This window comes from Gallus gallus, chromosome 5 (genome assembly GCF_016699485.2).
Source record: "Gallus gallus isolate bGalGal1 chromosome 5, bGalGal1.mat.broiler.GRCg7b, whole genome shotgun sequence".
Taxonomy (NCBI): Eukaryota; Metazoa; Chordata; class Aves; order Galliformes; family Phasianidae; genus Gallus; species Gallus gallus.
This window is the reverse complement of record NC_052536.1, coordinates 28,235,521-28,252,315: the sequence shown is the minus strand read 5'-3', so window position 1 is coordinate 28,252,315 and position 16,795 is coordinate 28,235,521. Positions and strand designations below refer to the sequence as shown.

General features: G+C 39.2%; 1 protein-coding gene across 4 annotated transcripts in view; it reads left to right on the top strand.

Annotated features, from left to right (window-relative positions):
* The first annotated feature begins 887 nt into the window (after window positions 1–887).
* RAD51B (RAD51 paralog B) overlaps window positions 888–16,795 on the top strand; it is a 342,294-nt gene continuing 326,386 nt past the window's right edge. Inside the window, exons 1-7 of one of the 4 annotated variants that reach the window (XM_025151161.3) lie at window positions 888–914; window positions 2,625–2,719; window positions 3,282–3,395; window positions 4,668–4,784; window positions 8,521–8,657; window positions 10,450–10,569; window positions 11,199–11,382. In XM_025151161.3, the coding sequence (XP_025006929.1) occupies window positions 2,636–2,719; window positions 3,282–3,395; window positions 4,668–4,784; window positions 8,521–8,657; window positions 10,450–10,569; window positions 11,199–11,382 (756 nt within the window). In that variant the 5' untranslated portion in view covers window positions 888–914; window positions 2,625–2,635. Of the gene's footprint in view, window positions 915–1,094; window positions 1,317–1,506; window positions 1,811–2,624; window positions 2,720–3,281; window positions 3,396–4,667; window positions 4,785–8,520; window positions 8,658–10,449; window positions 10,570–11,198; window positions 11,383–16,795 lie in introns of those variants that run through there. The other 3 variants (XM_004941707.5, XM_004941708.5, XM_046942640.1) reach the window with 3 other exon arrangements.

Below are 16,795 nucleotides of genomic sequence, written 5' to 3'. Positions count from 1 at the left end.
AACCAGCACATAATTCTGTCGGGCCAGCAGCGCTCACTGTGTTTACAGTCCACATAGGTAAAACCAAAAATGAAAAAGAAAACGGATACCCTATCATTACAGAACTTGACCGAGGTTACAGAGCAGAGGCAGAGCTGTTTGTTGAGTGCCCCAATTCCCCAGTGACCAACAATGCCCTTGCCAGACACATGAGTGTGATGGTCACTGCTGTGTTGCTGCTCGGGAGCTTTGATACATATCGGTGCATACAGCACTTGTCTGAATATCCTCTGTATACATAAGACTGAATTTCTCAAGTCAGATGAAGACAATGCACGATTTAGAGGTGTATCTGAGCAGTCAAGAGTGGAACAGCTGTGACTCTGTGGAGAAACATGACACACAGAACTCACAAGGGAGACAATGGCACGCCTTGGTTTTGTTTACAGATCCTCCAGAGAAGCTGGCTGGTGAGATGTGCTCTGGTTTAATACAGGTATCTGTTTTTGTGGAAGATGGGAAGGAACCTGTAGCCCTGGCGGTAAATGGAAAGACCCGCTCCAACTGTGGGAGACACGTCACCAAGGCAGCGTTATTTTTTCCTCCACCTCTGATATCGAGGTTGGGGCTCCTGATGGCATTAGTAACAAGCAGTAAATAAAGACCGTAACGGAGCTATGCTGTAGTCACGGCCCCTCTTTCCACTAAAACGAACACGCAGCCACAGCCAGCCCTTCTTCCAGCTGACTTTTATTTTTCTGCATGGCGACTTCCCGTTTGGAAGCCAACTTTTACAGACAGTGTCCAGCAGGAGGAGCTCTTTCTCCATTCCACCTCCTCTCCGCGCTCAGCCCGCTGCTCCCCGTACCCGAGTTGCTTCGTGTGGGCTCTGGACTTCCCTGGGCAGTGAGCTCTGTCCAGGGGATCCGTCCAGGGTACGAACGACACACCGATTCCAGGGAATCTCTGCTACTACCGCTGTTGGGCGCGCAGCCCCCAGGCGGCTGCCTCAGGACTACCAGTCCCGGCATGCCCCGCGCGCCGCCGGCCGTCAGGGCTGCGTGCCGTCGTGGGAGCGCAGCCAATGGCGCGCGCGGGCCTTGCCGGGCGGCTCCGCCTCAGCGCGGCGGCCGCGGGGGGACTTGAAAAGTTGCGAGCCGGGGCTCGGCGCTGTCGGACACCCCGGGGTTGTGGTGCGGTTGGGTGCCGGCGCAGCCTGCTCCCGGCAGGGCCGAGCTTTTGGTTGCTGCTGGCGCTCGGGTGTCGGAGGGCGTAAAGCCGCGTTCGGGCTCCAGATGCGGTGGTAGTTTCAGGCTCTCCTGTGTCGTTCGGTGTAAGTTCGTACCGCTCCGTATGCACTGTGGGTGTTTCTCCCTGCCCGGGCGGCACCTGCGTGACCGCCTGTTGCCCTCGAGCGGGGGCGCGCGCCGCACAGCTGGGTGCGGTGTGCTCCAAGGCGGGCTCCGCCGCGGTGCCCGGGGCTGTTAGTGGGGCTTCCGCGAGGCGAAGGGCTCTCCCGGCACGTGGCCTTCCGCCTCTGCTCTGAAGGGGGCTGTGTAAGGCGGGCCTTATCTCCATCTCGCGAAGGAGCGAACGTCTGCACGCCTGCAAAGATGTAGGCGGTGCGTGCTGCTGAAAAGTCTTTTGGTTTCACACGAACTTCTCTGTGAATGAATAGTAGGAATATCACCTAATAATACGTGTGAGATGTGCTTGAAAACCTGCTGGTAGAGTTGAGTGCAACCAGTGTGGCTCTGCCTAGCAGGGTAGAACAACTCCCCCCCACAGAGAATGCACACGGCTGGGGGTTGGGAGACAAGGCTTCATAGAGGTAACGAGCCTTAGGGCGTATCCAAATTAAGCTACTCTTTAAAAAGAAGTCTCAAAACAATAAATAAACCTGAAGTGATTTGACTAAGCTACAATACTTGCTACCTCCTTCCAATGTTGTGGGTTTTTGTTTTGTTTTGTTTTGTTTTTTTCCCTTTGCTTTTGATTCAGTAATATTTACATTGTAGTTCTGGTGTTCATACACTTAGCTTTGACTTCTAGTTTCTTTTATGCGATTGGTTAAGTAAGAGAACCCCATTTTAAACAGACTTTTCTATAAACTTACGTAGAAGGTTATCAAATGGCTCTGAATAGTTTGAATCTTACATGCTAAAGTGTGTTTCTGGTTATTCTTTTGTCTCCATCCTGTGTCCTTCCTGTCCTTTGACATCGGTGTTGCATACCTGGTCACCACAAGTGTGTTGTACTTTAGCAGTTCTAGGTCTAAGTAATTCCTGTCGTTACTGTTCAGTTTCAGCCATCCTGAGAGAACCTTCTTTCCTTCCAGTGACGTGTAGCACGAGGAGTTCCTTTTCAACTCACTGCTGAGTATTTTGGAGCTTGCCTCTTTCTCAGAAACCCATGTCATACAAGCGTTGTGGATTCTTTGTTCTTATTGCTGTGATCTCCTAATGATTGAATGTTAGGAGGTATAATTCAACAGAACTGTTTTCTGAGTAGTAAGGTTATTTCGTGTGACTTAGGCTTTTTATACATGCATACCGTCTTTCCTACTCTTTAGCAAGGAGGGGGTGTAATTGTTTGCACAGGCATGTTCCAAGCAGCCTTCAAAACCTTTTTTATTTGCCTTGCAGTCCAAGGGATCATGGCCACTAAGAAGCTGAGAAGAGCAAAGTTGTCTCAAGAGCTATGTGAAAGACTAAGCCGCTATCAGATCACTACCTGCCAGGTGAAAGGTTTATTCTATGGCTTTGGATTATTTTTATTTTATTAAGTTTCTATGTTTGATTTACATGAAGCTTTATTGTCTAGGGAAATTTCTGGCTCAGTTTGTCTGCTTGTAAAAATGTTGCTTTAAGATGATGGATGGCTAAGGCATTATATGTGGATATACTTAGTATCTTTCCTTTTGGGAGAGGAAAAAAAAATACAATGTAATCTGAATGTTTTTTGGGTAGGAAGACACCTCTGTGGGCAAAAAGGTATTATCTCATTGCAACTTCATCTCATTACTTACATTCTTAATTGCTAGATGCTGTGTCCTTTAAAATATAAGTACCATTTCTCCTGTGATAGCCTTATGATCTTTAAGGTCCCTTCCAACCTAAACCATTCTATGACTTGTTGGCATCAGAGAAAGGTAGAAGAGATATGAGAAGACACTACATAATGTGGCACAGTTGGTAAATCTGGCATTTGGAATGTATACTAGTAATGTATAAATTGTATTAGTTTAGTCCTTAGTCTTGATCTCCCACTTAAGCTCTCTGAACTGTTTTATCTTCTTTCAGGACTTCTTATGTCTTTCACTCTTGGAGCTAATGAAAGTGACAGGAGAGAGCTACAGAAATGTGCAGAAGCTTCTTCGGAAAGTCAGCCTAGCTTGTGCTCCCAAAATGCAAACAGTAAGTATGCTTGTGTTGGTTCTATTTTTAATTTTTTGTCTGAGATAAAGCTAAACAATGTTGCTTACGTTTTTTATCAGGGAGTGGGGTGATCTAGCTTTGTGGTGTCTCAGTTTGATTGCATAATGAGATAATAGTTTTATGTCCAAATTTAGATCCATGGGTGACTTTAGTTTGAGATGGCGGCTTCTATTAGACATTTTAGCTTAAGGAGATTGTTTAGACTTACAGAATTGGTCCTGAGTCTCATAGGGTAATATACCATTCTCTCTTGCATTTCAGCATATAAAAATTGCTTCATTTAAAGGAAGCATTAATTAATATAAGCAAAGAATAAGAATCACTGAATGAAGTTTTAGAGTCTGTGTTACTCAGGAAAATGAGACTGGAAGATTGCTTCCATAGTTAATGTAAAAATGAAAAAAAAAAAAAAAGAAAAAACCATATATGGCTTTGCAAATCCTCCTTGATCAGTATATATATGCACTCTTGAGTACTTCAGAACATAAACTCTTTATCAGGTAAAATGTATTTTTTGTTTTGGCATGGTCTGTGTCTTGAAAGCTATTTCATGTGTAATTATCTTTAATAGAATAACAGTATATATGAACGATTTTGAAGTATTACTCTAATGTGCTAGCTCTCATAAAATAAAGAGAAATTGTAGTATGAGGAAGGAGAGTACTAGATAGAATTCAAGCTGTCTCACTCTGCTGTTAGAACTAGCTGAAAATTTTTCTGATGAACTTTGTAGAAAAATTGCTCACTCGTTGGCCCAACAGGTGTGGACTAGAAGATCTGTGATTCAATGGCATGGTTGTTTGGTGATGATTCCTGTGGAGATCCATAGTACACTGTATTTCGAGCTGGCTGGTGACATCATAGTTTTAACCCAGACAGATGCCAGTATTTCTCTTGGGGATAAAGAAGTCTCTTGGAGTTTTATGGACGGAAAGCAAGTCTGGCTGAGTGGGAACAGAGTACTTTTGAGACATTGTTACAAAACTTAATGTTTAATGTTGTGGTGGATGAGGCACAACAAACAAACTTACTCTGTGAACAGTTAATAGGATATAAGTGTAAGGAAGGCTAATGGGGGGAGGGAAGAGGGGATTGTAACTGAAAATTGGAATAGTTAGCTTACTTGTAAGTACTAAGTCAGTCTAGGCTGATGGAAGCAAATGTGAGAATTTCTCTATTTCCACCAAAAAAACCCATCTTCTAACCTGTGTTTTTTGTTGTTGCTTTCTTTTTTTTTTTTTCCTGTTATAGGCTTATGAAATGAAAGTGAGGAGGTCTATCAATCCCTCTGCAGCCTTTTTACCCACCTCGCTGCATAGTCTGGATAAAGTCTTGCATGGTGGAATACCCTGCGGATCCCTCACAGAGGTAACTTTTTAGTGCATCTTAATGCAGTTGTACACCACATGTAAAAATCAGAAGTCACTGGTTGGTTGGCTTGTCTTGTGTCAAATAATTTTAACATACAATGAACAAACAAATTTGGATGGGAAGCACTTTTGGGGAGTATTTTTTCTACAGCCTGTCAAGCAAGTAAGAAAATGGAAAAAAAAAATAGGTGATTTGTGACTATTTTCCTATGAAAAAGGTGTTAAATTTTCCCAGGAAAACTGGGAGAATTGTTGTTTGGATTTTATGGTGAGAATGGTACAGTGTGGTTTAGTGGTCAGAGCATGAGGTGCTGAGTCAGGAGCCCATCTGTTTAGTACCTTCTCACTGATTTACTGAGTCTTAAGGTTTTGGGAAGGAGAAATGAGCAATTAAGACAAAAATGTGAAGGATACAGGAACAGAAATTATAGATTTTTATGTAAAATATTTAACTGATCTTTACAGTAAATATGTAATGAGTAATTCTTTGAAAAGACACTGCAATTAAGGCTCGTATTATATGCATATCTATTACAACACTACAAATAGCACAGATAGCATATTTACAGCTATTACTGTTACTGCCTTTGAATGCAATGCTACTTTGCTTGGAATTTTCCTTTAAGAATAAAGAAGTGTTTCATCTTTTAGTACTTAAAAGCTGTATGGCCTTGCTTGTGCAATTTCTGTAATCTGGAAATACATTTACATAGATGCTTGTTGGGTACACTGAGTTTTATAAAACTGGATGCTGTCTCTGGCCTAGGAAGTTTCTCAGTCACAAATGAAGGTGGAGAAATGTATTTATTGGGGGAAGTATCACTGTATGTATGTCCTGTTCTTACTGTGTTTTCTAGCCATCTGCTGTAGGCCTTTATCAGAGACAGAATCCAGAGCTGGATGGACGCTGTTACTATGCAGTGTGGTCATACTTGCCTTCTCAGAGTGAAGTTCTGAAAAGACATGTCTCATATGCTCTAAATTCAGATAGATGGAAATACCTTTTCCTTTAGTACTTCAGTAGTCCCCCTAAAGTGATCTTTGTCAAATTTCAACTTGTGAATTGCCGTGGCAGAGGAGTAGAAGTGAGAAGATACAAAAAAAGTACATTTTTTTTCCCATGCTCTGTAGTCAGAATAGGTTGGTTTTGATCAGAGTGAAATTGCCTACAAAATCTAATGGAGACCTCAAACATGCTAGAATTTAAGTGGTGCTGAGTTTAAACTATGACAGTTGGTGCCAGAAAATAGGTTGGTTTTTTTTTTTATTAAAGTAAGTATTTTGTTTTGCTCTTAGGTGCTAACTGTAAATTGATTAGGGCACATATTAGGGGTTTCTCTGCAACAGGAAGGCAGGGAACAATTCACTCTGCAGTCTGGTTTCTCTCATTTAAAATCTGATTCTGGAGTAAAGGCATTTTCTCAAAAGTCATGAGACCGGAATTAGTTTCAAAGTTGGCAGCACTGCAAGTATTTTTCAACATGATTGTTAGATGAAATTGCATTAGAAAGCTATCAAATGTCAGTTGGTGCTGCTGTGATGCTTTACAGTAGCTTGTGAACGTTTCACAGGTTGTGTTCTGCTTGGACTCAAATGATTTTGGAGCTTAATCATTCTAAATTGCACTTCTGTAACTTCCTGGAGCATAGCTGCCCAGCAGATTATCCTCTGGTATTTTTGTTGTTAGGCAGATGTTCCGTGTCTGAGAGAAGTTCTCTTCAAAAGTACGTTGTGTGCAGCACTTAATTCCTGACTGGTGTGGCTTAATCATCACCTTCCTCTTACTTCACCCAGCAGTGAGGGTGGCTGGGAACTTGAAAACTTGGAATTTGAATGGTTGAGCCACATAGTCGACTTCTGGTGGTTTCTTCTAAGCCAAACCTACTCACTTTTTGAGTGCCAGAGGGATTTGATTTGCATTTCACTGTCTCGGATCATTTTTTTTTCCCAAACCTCTATTAGATTTTAAGTTGGAAATTAAATCATAACTGAAATTTTGTGGTTAAATGTCGGAACTTTTTGCCAACTCCTCTGAGGAAAAATTAAAGTAATGACTTTGAATATTGAGGGTTTGATTCCTGGATAGCTGAAGGAGAATTAGCTCCTTGTGACTTCATCCAAGGCCTTCATGAGTGCCAGGGAAAATAATATATAACCTACTGAAAAATAAAAGTATATTTTATTAGACAGAGGTAAATAAACTGTTGTATTCTTCACATTTCTGCCTAGGTGCATTTTTGATTTTTTTCAAAGTGAATTTAGAGTGTAGCAAAGTGAACAAGCTTTTTGCAGTCATTTGCTTTAAATTAAACCAGAGGCAGCTAAGGCTGTGTTTGTGTTGGTTTTTTTTTAAGAATGAAGATTGTATTGATCAAAATGCTTGCTTGATTGGTGGTAACCATAATAAAATGCGATAGCTGTATGTAATTGTTTATTGTGGATTATTTTAAATCCCACACTAACACACTTAAAAAGAACGATGATAAAAGATGAATTGGTTGGGGGAAATTCTCTATTGCTCCACTGGATTGCTTTCTCATACTATCTGTTACTGCAGTGCTCCCTGTCTTTCTCTAATCTGACGGACATTTTTTCAGACGTGCTTACAGCATCTCTGCTGCATTAATTACTGCAATGAGCAGTGAAGTAAAGGTTGATTCCAAGGCACCTCCCAGGCAGGCCTCAATCTACAAATCGTTTGAGGTTTCCTCACAGCTGTCCAAATATTTTAATTTAGCACCTGGATCAATGCCCTTCTCTTATTCATTTCCAATCTTGTTAACTAGAAACAGCTGCTGAGACTCCTTGGCTATTACAGTCTGAGAAATGTGTATGATTTCTTCAAATCTTTTATACATTTTGGGTTCACATGAAAATGTGACAACTGTCGTGGCTACAATATTTTGTAATTTAAATGCAATGGATGAATGACAGATAATTGCTTAAGTACAACTCATTCCTGGACTTTAATTCACTAAATGCAGTATGCATTTCTAAACAAATGCTAATACTTCTCTTGTGCTGAAGCTTGAAGTGGAGTGACTGATCTAACTTGGTTTTCAAGCCTTGTTTTAACTGAAAACGATGCAAGAGATTTTAACTAAAGGGCAAAAACTTAGTTCCTATTAAACTGTAGCACAGGTGTAGTCACTGAGGGACCTAAAATCTTCCTGATGTGTGGTTCATATTGCACATTCAGGCTACTTGGGATACAAGCTATTGTCTTTGTGATTTCCAGGTGAATCTTGATTATAACAGAGGTAATCATAATAGTAAGCTGTATTTTATGTCTGTGAACTCAATAGCTTTTGACTGACTTAGAGCTTAGAGTAATTTGATGTCAAGTGAATGTCAACTGGGTATCTTTTAATCTTGCTCTATTTTAGAGGGTAGCACACAAGAGGAGGTGGAAGGTAACTGGGGATGGCTCTGGGGAAGATCTTGTAAGAAGAGGGGGAGAGGACCTCAAATATGGGAGAGCAAAGTAGGGAAAGAAGGATGGTAAAGAAAGTACAAGCAGAATGCTGCATGTGAAGAGTTATTTATTCTTCAGAGATAATGATTTTGACAGCAAGGCACAGATCCAAAAGTAATTGCAAGTTGCTCTTTATGGGCTGCATTTTATCTTTCTTGTGACTGTTGTCTTTGATACCTAGAGGAGCAGAAGAAGAGGCATTCTTGCTGATGGGTGTGACATCTCTTGGTTATGATGTTACTAATCTTTTTTCTTCTAGTTAACAAGCCCACCGGGTTGTGGCAAAACTCAATTTTGTATTACAATGAGTGTTCTGGCTACGCTGCCTGTAAGCATGGGAGGACTAGATGGGGCTGTTATATACATTGACACTGAGTCTGCATTCAGTGCTGAAAGGTAAGATGCAAAACTGTGAAGTATACGCTTTGAACTTCTCTAGCACTTTTTTTCTTGGAACTTTCATTTATTTTCTGAGCACTTATAAAATAAATGCGGTGGCTGTTAAGCATTCATGTGATATATGCAGTTACTCTGTAGGTAATGAAATTGCTTGAATAGAATGGTTTGCTCACCTTCCTGATTTGGAAGATGTTCTAGATTCCAGCTGTGGAACAAGCTGGATAGCACTCTTCCTAATTTAAAAATGGTCTTAGCAGTCCCATATTGAAACACTTATTTGCAGTTTAGTTTGTGAAGTTAGCAAGATTTTGAGGGTGTAAAGGCTCAGTATTTTTCAGCAGCTGTTATTTATATATTGTCTGTAATTTATGTATTTTTCTATTGCAAAAAAGCTGTAACATTGCAGGTGGTGTCTGTTGTTCAGCTTTGTCAGAACGTTGGCATCAGAACAGGTAGATGGAATGGCCATAGTAGTTCTAGAAATCAAAATTGATTTCATCAGTTTTGTAGCAGTTCAGTTCACCTCTTTCTAACCAGCTACTAACTGAAAATGCACCAAACTTGCATAGAAAGTCTGAAAACATTTACTCTTGTAGCTATGTCTGTCTGTGGGGAAGAACACAGGATTCAAATTTCTGTGAACTAAAGCTGAGAACAGGGATGGATTTTTCTATCCTGTGAACCCCTGTCCTAGGAGCAGAGAATGTGTTCTGTGCAGCTTTTGGTTTCATCATGACAAATAGGATTTATCTTCTAAAGGTCTTTGCAACTACATGGTACTGTGCAGATAATACTGTGAACACAGCAAAATTTTGGTGTGTTGCTCTGAGACAATTTGTGTAATATTGTTTTCTTGTATGTATACCTATTAGAAACTGTTACGAAATTCCATTTCTTATGGACCACTGAATGATTTCCAACTTGAATGATTGTTACTCAGAAGGTTTACATAATTAATTATGCAAATGTAAGGAAAAGATTCTGTCCATGGAAGTTCAGGACAAGTTTATATAAGTAACATATTGCATGAGTTTCAAGTTACATTGAAAGTGCTTGTTCAGAACAGATATGTTAACATTCAAGACTAGTTGTTTTAAAACTCAATAAAAATGATTTGAGGATTTTTTTTTCTGAAATGGCTTCATTGAAAGAGGCTTAAATAAAAAGATAACCAGAAAGTTATGCCTACAGATATCCACTAGGTGTCATTCTTCTCAAGCATGTGGGCTGCAGGGTATGGCCGCTTAAATTATGACTGAGTATTTTTGTTTCTGTTCTCAAAAATCAAGTCTTCATATAGGCAGAAGGGGGAAATGTACGGTGCTCTGGATTGTAACTATCAGTTTCTAAAATCTTGGGTTCATCTGTAAGGACCTAGATAAAATTGCCTTGTGATCACAGGTGTGGAACTTCTTTCTACTAACTTCCAGAAAATTTGCAGACATCTCTAAAATGTGTGCTTTTTGTGTCCTTGATTTCATATATACAAGTTAATTGAAAATATGGACCTCTCATCAGTAAACTTTTGTGTAAACTCTGTGTATGGACATATTATGTCTTTCCTAAATGTACCCTTGACACTACCATCACTGGGAGGAGGATCTAAATGTTCTGATCTCCAGTATTTCAGTCTTGCTTGAGTAAACTTCCCTATTGAAAAAGATCTCCCATACTACATGGCATCTACTTATCATTCAGAGATTTAATTTGTTTACTTTGTGAAAGCTTGGTGCCTTATTACCTGCGCACGATTCCTTTCTCAGTGTTATGCCTTTTGTATCTTTGCTAGGTTGATAGAGATAGCAGGAAACAGATTCCCTACTTATTTTGACTCTGATGAAAAGCTATTTTGCATGACCCGTAGCATTCATCTGTATCGAGAGCTGACCTGTGACAGTGTACTGAAGAGGTATTACTTTCCAGAACTTTAAGGGGAGGGGGTGGGGACAGGCCATTTTGGCTGGATTGTCTAAGATAACATATCAAAGTTTTATGAAAAGTAATTCATTACTTGGAGGCTTTTATGTTGATTTTATGTTGATAAGGGAGAATTAGTCTAAGAATTGTTTCTTCTAGTACAGCTTTATCACAGAAGAACACCTATTAGCATATTACCAACACGTTAAGTTTGACTTACCATCTTTGAAGGCATATAGAAGCAGGTCTGACTTTTTGCCTATGTAGGCAGCAGGTATTTTGTTATTGGCATTGGGATGCTGCTACTGTATGCAAAAAGGCATGTCCGCTTAACTTGCTGTCTGTGCCATTCAGAGCTTATGTAGCATAGTGATGCTAAGCAGAATGTCTTCTGAACCAATCTTGGAGGGGCCTGCACTGGGTTATGTGGCCTGTTGGAGCCTGAGATTATTTTCTAGATCTCTTCAATGTTTGCAGATGTTCATGGGGGTGAGCTGTGAGGGGAAAAAGAGCGATTGACTTATGCTTATTAAAGAAAACCTTTTATTTAAATAATTTCAGGATTATGAAACAGTAATATTGTACAAATAATGTAATCAATGGCTTTTTTTTTTTTTTTAGAATTAAGTCCTTAGAGGAAGAAATTATTTCAAAGAAGATTAAACTCATAATAATTGACTCTGTAGCTTCAGTTGTCAGAAAGGAGTTTGACACAAAACTCCAAGGCAATCTGGCAGAGAGAAGTAACTTTTTGGCTAGAGGAGCATCGCTGTTGAAATATGTGGCAGAGGAGTTCTCAATACCAGTAAGTTCTTCTTCCTTTTTAAGTTTCTGCTTTATGGTTTCAAATAATAAAATCCAAGAAGAATGGAAATGACAAGATGGTGAAAGCTAGGTAAAACTCCTACTACAAATCTTCAAGCAAGTATCTGCTGAGAAATAGTACTGGAACAGAAAATAATTTGGTGTTTCTTGTATTGCTTTTTTCTCAATATTAATTTTAGACTTCAAATAAGGGTTTACCGATTGCCTTTCCAGCTGGTTTCTTTTTCAGTACTTTGTTCAGTTTTCTTTTTAAATATCATGTTTTATTATATTGGTATTAAATATGGTATACTCTGATGGTTCCCATCCTTTGCCTCTTCTGTAAGTTTAAGTTTATAGAATCTCAAAAGGCCTTATACTCTGAAGTGTGTGCATTCCTTTTGCAACTGACAATGCACATCGGGTAATGTGGAGAGGAAGGTAACAACTCAACAAATCTATGTGGATTTGCCCATAAACTACTGTGAAAGGATTTACTTTATCACAGACACTCAGTGCAGGGACTGATTGAAAATCATTAAAAAGCGCGTTGGAAGATGTAAGCTCCATAAATGTAGGCGTCCGTATGGGGGTGGGGTTTTCCTCTCTGATATGATCTGTGGGTAATCAAAAGCAGGAGTCAAGAGATATGATCAAGACTCAGCTGTAGGAAATATTTCCTAGCATAAATAAACTTCTTGTCACTGTAGTGTAAGAGAGAAAGTGTGCTGAGATCCTGATTTAAATTGGTGAGGTCTCTTCCCTCTGCTGCTTTTGAGAAATATGCATGTTAGAGTTGTAGAACTGACTTAAAATCATAGAATCCCTAAGGTTGGAAAAGACCCACAGGATCATCCAGTCCAACCACTCCCCCAATCACCAATGCTTCTCACTAAACCATGTCCCTCAGCACAACATCCAAATGCTCTTTGAACACCACCAGGCTCGGTGACTCCACCACCTCTCTGGGCAGCCCATTCCAGTGCCTGACCACCCTTTCAGAGAAGCAGTATTTCCTAACGTCCAGCTGAACCTTCCCCTGACTTAGCTGATGATGAATGGATTTCCTTCTGCCATGTAATTGATTGAGGGAATTAAACCCTGCTTAAGTTTCTTTAAGTTCTGGTACAAAAGATAGTGTCCTAGTTAGTACACCAAAATGAATATACTGCTTACAAAGCCAGGAAGGATGTGCTCAATTGAGTGTACATTTCTGTATTTTGGGAAATATCTTTTTCATATTCATATGAAAGAGATCTTTGATTTGGGTACTCCTGTACTACCATCTTATGCTTGAGTTCAAATAAGGTTTTTGTAGTCCTTAGCATTATAAATGCTCTAGTTATTAGTAATTATGTACTCATGTTGGATGCATACTGTGTTTCATTAGCAAAAGTCAATAGCACTCATAGCTTTTACTGAATTCAAAGGGAACTGTTTCATACCCAAGTAGCTTTATATGTTATGAAGTATTGTGGGGGAAAAAAACCCAAAACATATATTAACTGCCTCCAAAACTGATGGTCATCATTCAGTAATTTGTCTGCAAGGAAAGTTACTGTTACAGGTTGCTGTTCCAAAAGCACTTGGACTGTATTGTTGAGCAACATATAGGTGGCCACTGGAAAGTAATACTTCCCGAATCCACTTGAAAATTTTAAATAATCTGGAGCAAATGAAATTCTGATCCACTTCAGAAAATGAGGAAAAAATATTAAACACGTTAATTGAAAGGCACCTTTGCCACTGTATTAAACAATATGAGAGTATTATTGATTGTAAAGTTTTGCTTGGCGTTATTTTTTTTAATGTATGGACAATATAAATCATTTCTTGAGGAATGAAATGTGATGCCCGACTTCGTGTTTTCATTCTACTTCTTCCTAACATTCTAGTAAATTTGGCTCCATTCTGGGTGCTTTAAATGATGCCAGGACAACAGGTAGCGTGCAAGCAAGGTTTTGATTGCTTCTGGGCTATTGACAGGCTGCCAGGAAGCTGTGCTGATGACTGAACAGTCACTGAATCTTTTCTCTGTGGGGGATGATGTAGGAGTGTCCCTTTCCACCCTTCCCTGCACTTTGCAATGATTGAGAACTGTTCTGGCTAGGTTGGTTGAAACGAGCCGGTCAGCCCAAAAGTGATTGCTGGAAATGGAGGAAGACATTTTGACTGTAAATCAAACAAAAAGCCCCTTTATTTTTGAAATCTAGTGAAGATGTAAATGTACATGAAAGACTTACGTTGTTTTAGGTTGTACTGTACTTGAGAGCGTTTAGATCTGAAAGTTTTCTGTGACAAAATGGATTGATGTTGTCTGCCAGATGGCGTATTTAAGCAGCAACCATCGGTCCTATATCTCTTGTCGTTTCCTGAAATCCTTAGCCTTCCCAAAAGGAATGGAAAGCAAAATATGTTCTGGGTATTAATCCATTAAAAAATGGTTCAGTGTTCATGCTGTCTGGGAAAAAATAAAGTGGTTCCTCCATTTCAGTGAAGAGCTAAAACTGGAAAACAGTATGACTAGAATTGCTCCTGAGTTTTAGCTGCTCAGCTCATAAAAGTTATTATTTACAGAATCTGGTCATCTTGTTGTTAGTAGATAACAAAATGTGTGAAGCTGTCTAGACATCTCTGTGGAAAAGCACTCCAAAAGTGGCACTTGCAAAACCAAACTGCCTTAAGTATTCTCTTAAATGTCAGATTGAGACTGGAGATTAAACTTGTTTGGTAAATCCCTAAGGCTAATCAAAAATTACTACACTGTCTGTCCTTTATACTTTTGTCTGGGTTTTGTCCTTAGATCCACGAAGAGAAACTGTTACTGTGATAAACATGCTCGCTATCATTACTAGTAGCAAATGTATAACGGTATTTATCTTTTTTTATACTGTTCTTGAGAATATGCAATAGCTGAACAGGAATGGCTTTCTCTTCTCGTTTGTAATTTTACAGTGCAAGTGGAAGGCAAACTGACTAATCTGTGATGGTTTTTCATTGCTTTGTGAATTTAACAGTAGTGAAGAAGCCCTTTATTTCTGCAGGTAGTGCTTTGTTCCCTTAGATGCTGTGTGCTCTATCTGAAAACAACAAAATTGTCTCTTTATCAATATTAATAGTGACAGCAATTAAAGCTGTCAGTTTCATTTGATATTCTCAGTTCTCACACTTCTCATTTCAGTACTTTCTGCTCAATCACATATTTTGTGAACTTCAGGCACAAGGTTTGCATGTGGTTTGGAAAGCCAAATATTCAGTGGAACATATGCTTGTTTTTAGGCCTGACAGTTTTTCTTCTCAAAAATCAATGCATTTAAATGCACAAACTACTTCTGTAATGCATTTTCTGCTGTCTTCGGTTAAGAGTGTTTAAGTGTGTCAACTGAGCTTCCTGCAGTAAGGTTTCTCAAGATTTGAAGTGCTTTTGTTGTCAAAGAGAAGTAATGTTGGAGCTGTTAATTTTCATTCTTTGTAAGCAAGTATTTCCAATGGGTGCCATCCTTGGTTCTTTTTTTGCTTTGACTGCTTGTATCTCCTCTGCACCTTTAACATCGCTGTAATGAAATTTGAGACTACTGGTTTATGGAGAGCTAAAGAAATTCCAGAGTGGAAGGTTTCTGGAGAAAAGTTGTTTACCAGTTGAAGAAAAATTGTGGGAATGGAATACATAGAAAGTTGAGAAAAATTTATAGAATTGATTTTAATGTTGCTGTATGTAACAATACTGTACGCAGATGTTTCCAAAACTGTGGAGGTGCATTAGATTTCCAGATACATTTGTCTGTTCCTGGACCATAAGCTGCTGAATTGCAAACTTTGTATTTCTTCTTCGCTATGTTTTCCATATTATGCTGTCAGGATTATGGAAATATTAATTGAATTATCTTTGCAAATTGTTTAAACCTAAAATAATCAAAACTTTACTTTAAAAATAGAGAGAGTCAGTTCTGTTCTGAAGTTTTCAAGAAAGAAATATTTTAACATAAGTTGCACCGCATCAAAACACAGGTTTCTTAAATGAGGAGCTAATCTTACCAGGAGAAAGCTTGCTGGAACTGACTTACTGAAACTCTGCTAGCCATGTTTGGGCCAGATGTGGTTCAACCAGTTTTCACTGGTTAGAATTCAGCAAAAAGTATGGATCCTTTTCTGCTGAGCTGCTAATGTGTATGGGAAGTGTCTGGTCCCTCAGCTTCCAAGTGTAGCTTGCGTTGGTGCTCGTATGCAAATACCCATCCCAGAATAATGCTTAACTGCTGGTTGCAGTGCTGGTAGTTGCTCCGCCATTTGCTTACTGTAAAATATTGAGGTTTACCCAGTAATGTAATCCTCCTTTTGGTGTGGGGCTGTTTTGTTCTTTGTTTTGCTTTTATTTCCATATGAGTTGCTTTGGTGGCTCTTTCCATGAAGTCTGTATTTCTTTTAGGGAGCAGCATAAAAGTTAAAACAGTTGAATTCCTTAGACTGAGAAAGTGCTTCTGAAACTGCTGAAGTTTGACATAATCCATTAACTTCTTGGAGAAACTGATTTGTTGTTCTTTGAACTTGATAGGGTGAAGAGACATGAATGTTTTACACTGATCATATTTTGAAAGTTCTGTAGAATAAATGCTTAGAATTGAGTAGATCCAGCAGGACTTGCTGTTTGTATTGTTCTCTATGAATTAAACATTGAATAGCCTCAGCTGAGTGGCAGGAGAGAATTGTGTTCATGCTAGCTATACCCTTTATAAGAACTGCTTTAGTATTTATTTAAAACATATTCTCTTTATTTAAAATATATCCTGCTATAAAGGGAAATACCTAATCTAACTAATCATATTACTTCAGTCTGAGTAACAAATGGTAGTGAAACAAAGCATTTTATATTAAGGTTTCCTTCTCTGTTAAACCTAGCTGTATTTTCATGCCCAGAGCTAAGTCTATAGCTTTGTTCTTTTACCAAGGATTGTAGTGTTGTCCCCCCCCCCCCCCCCCCCTCCTTTTTTTCCCTTGCAAAAGTCTGCTTAAAGTCGAAGCATCAGTTTCACATGTATATTAACCCCATTCTTTGTAAAATGTGGTTTGGAATGAATTTTAATTTGTTGTGCTTAATTAGGAAAACAAAATGGTTAAAAGGGAATTACAGACTAGAAGTCTTTCTTTGCCCTAGCTAAAACTTCTGAAGAACAGTTTTTGTTGTTGGCATACTGTTCAAATGCTGCACCCCGTGGTGCTGAGCAAAAAACAGTTTTGATTAGAAAGGAGTTAATCTGACTGCAGTGCTGTTGCAGTGACAAAGTGAGATGGTTTTGTTTTCTGGTGTGCCTGTTTAAAAAAATATAGATTTTCAGAAGGCACGGTTTGTTTTGGTTTAAAATGGTTGTTTGAAATGTAATTGTAACTATCTTCAGTACTGCTACCATCTGTGTATG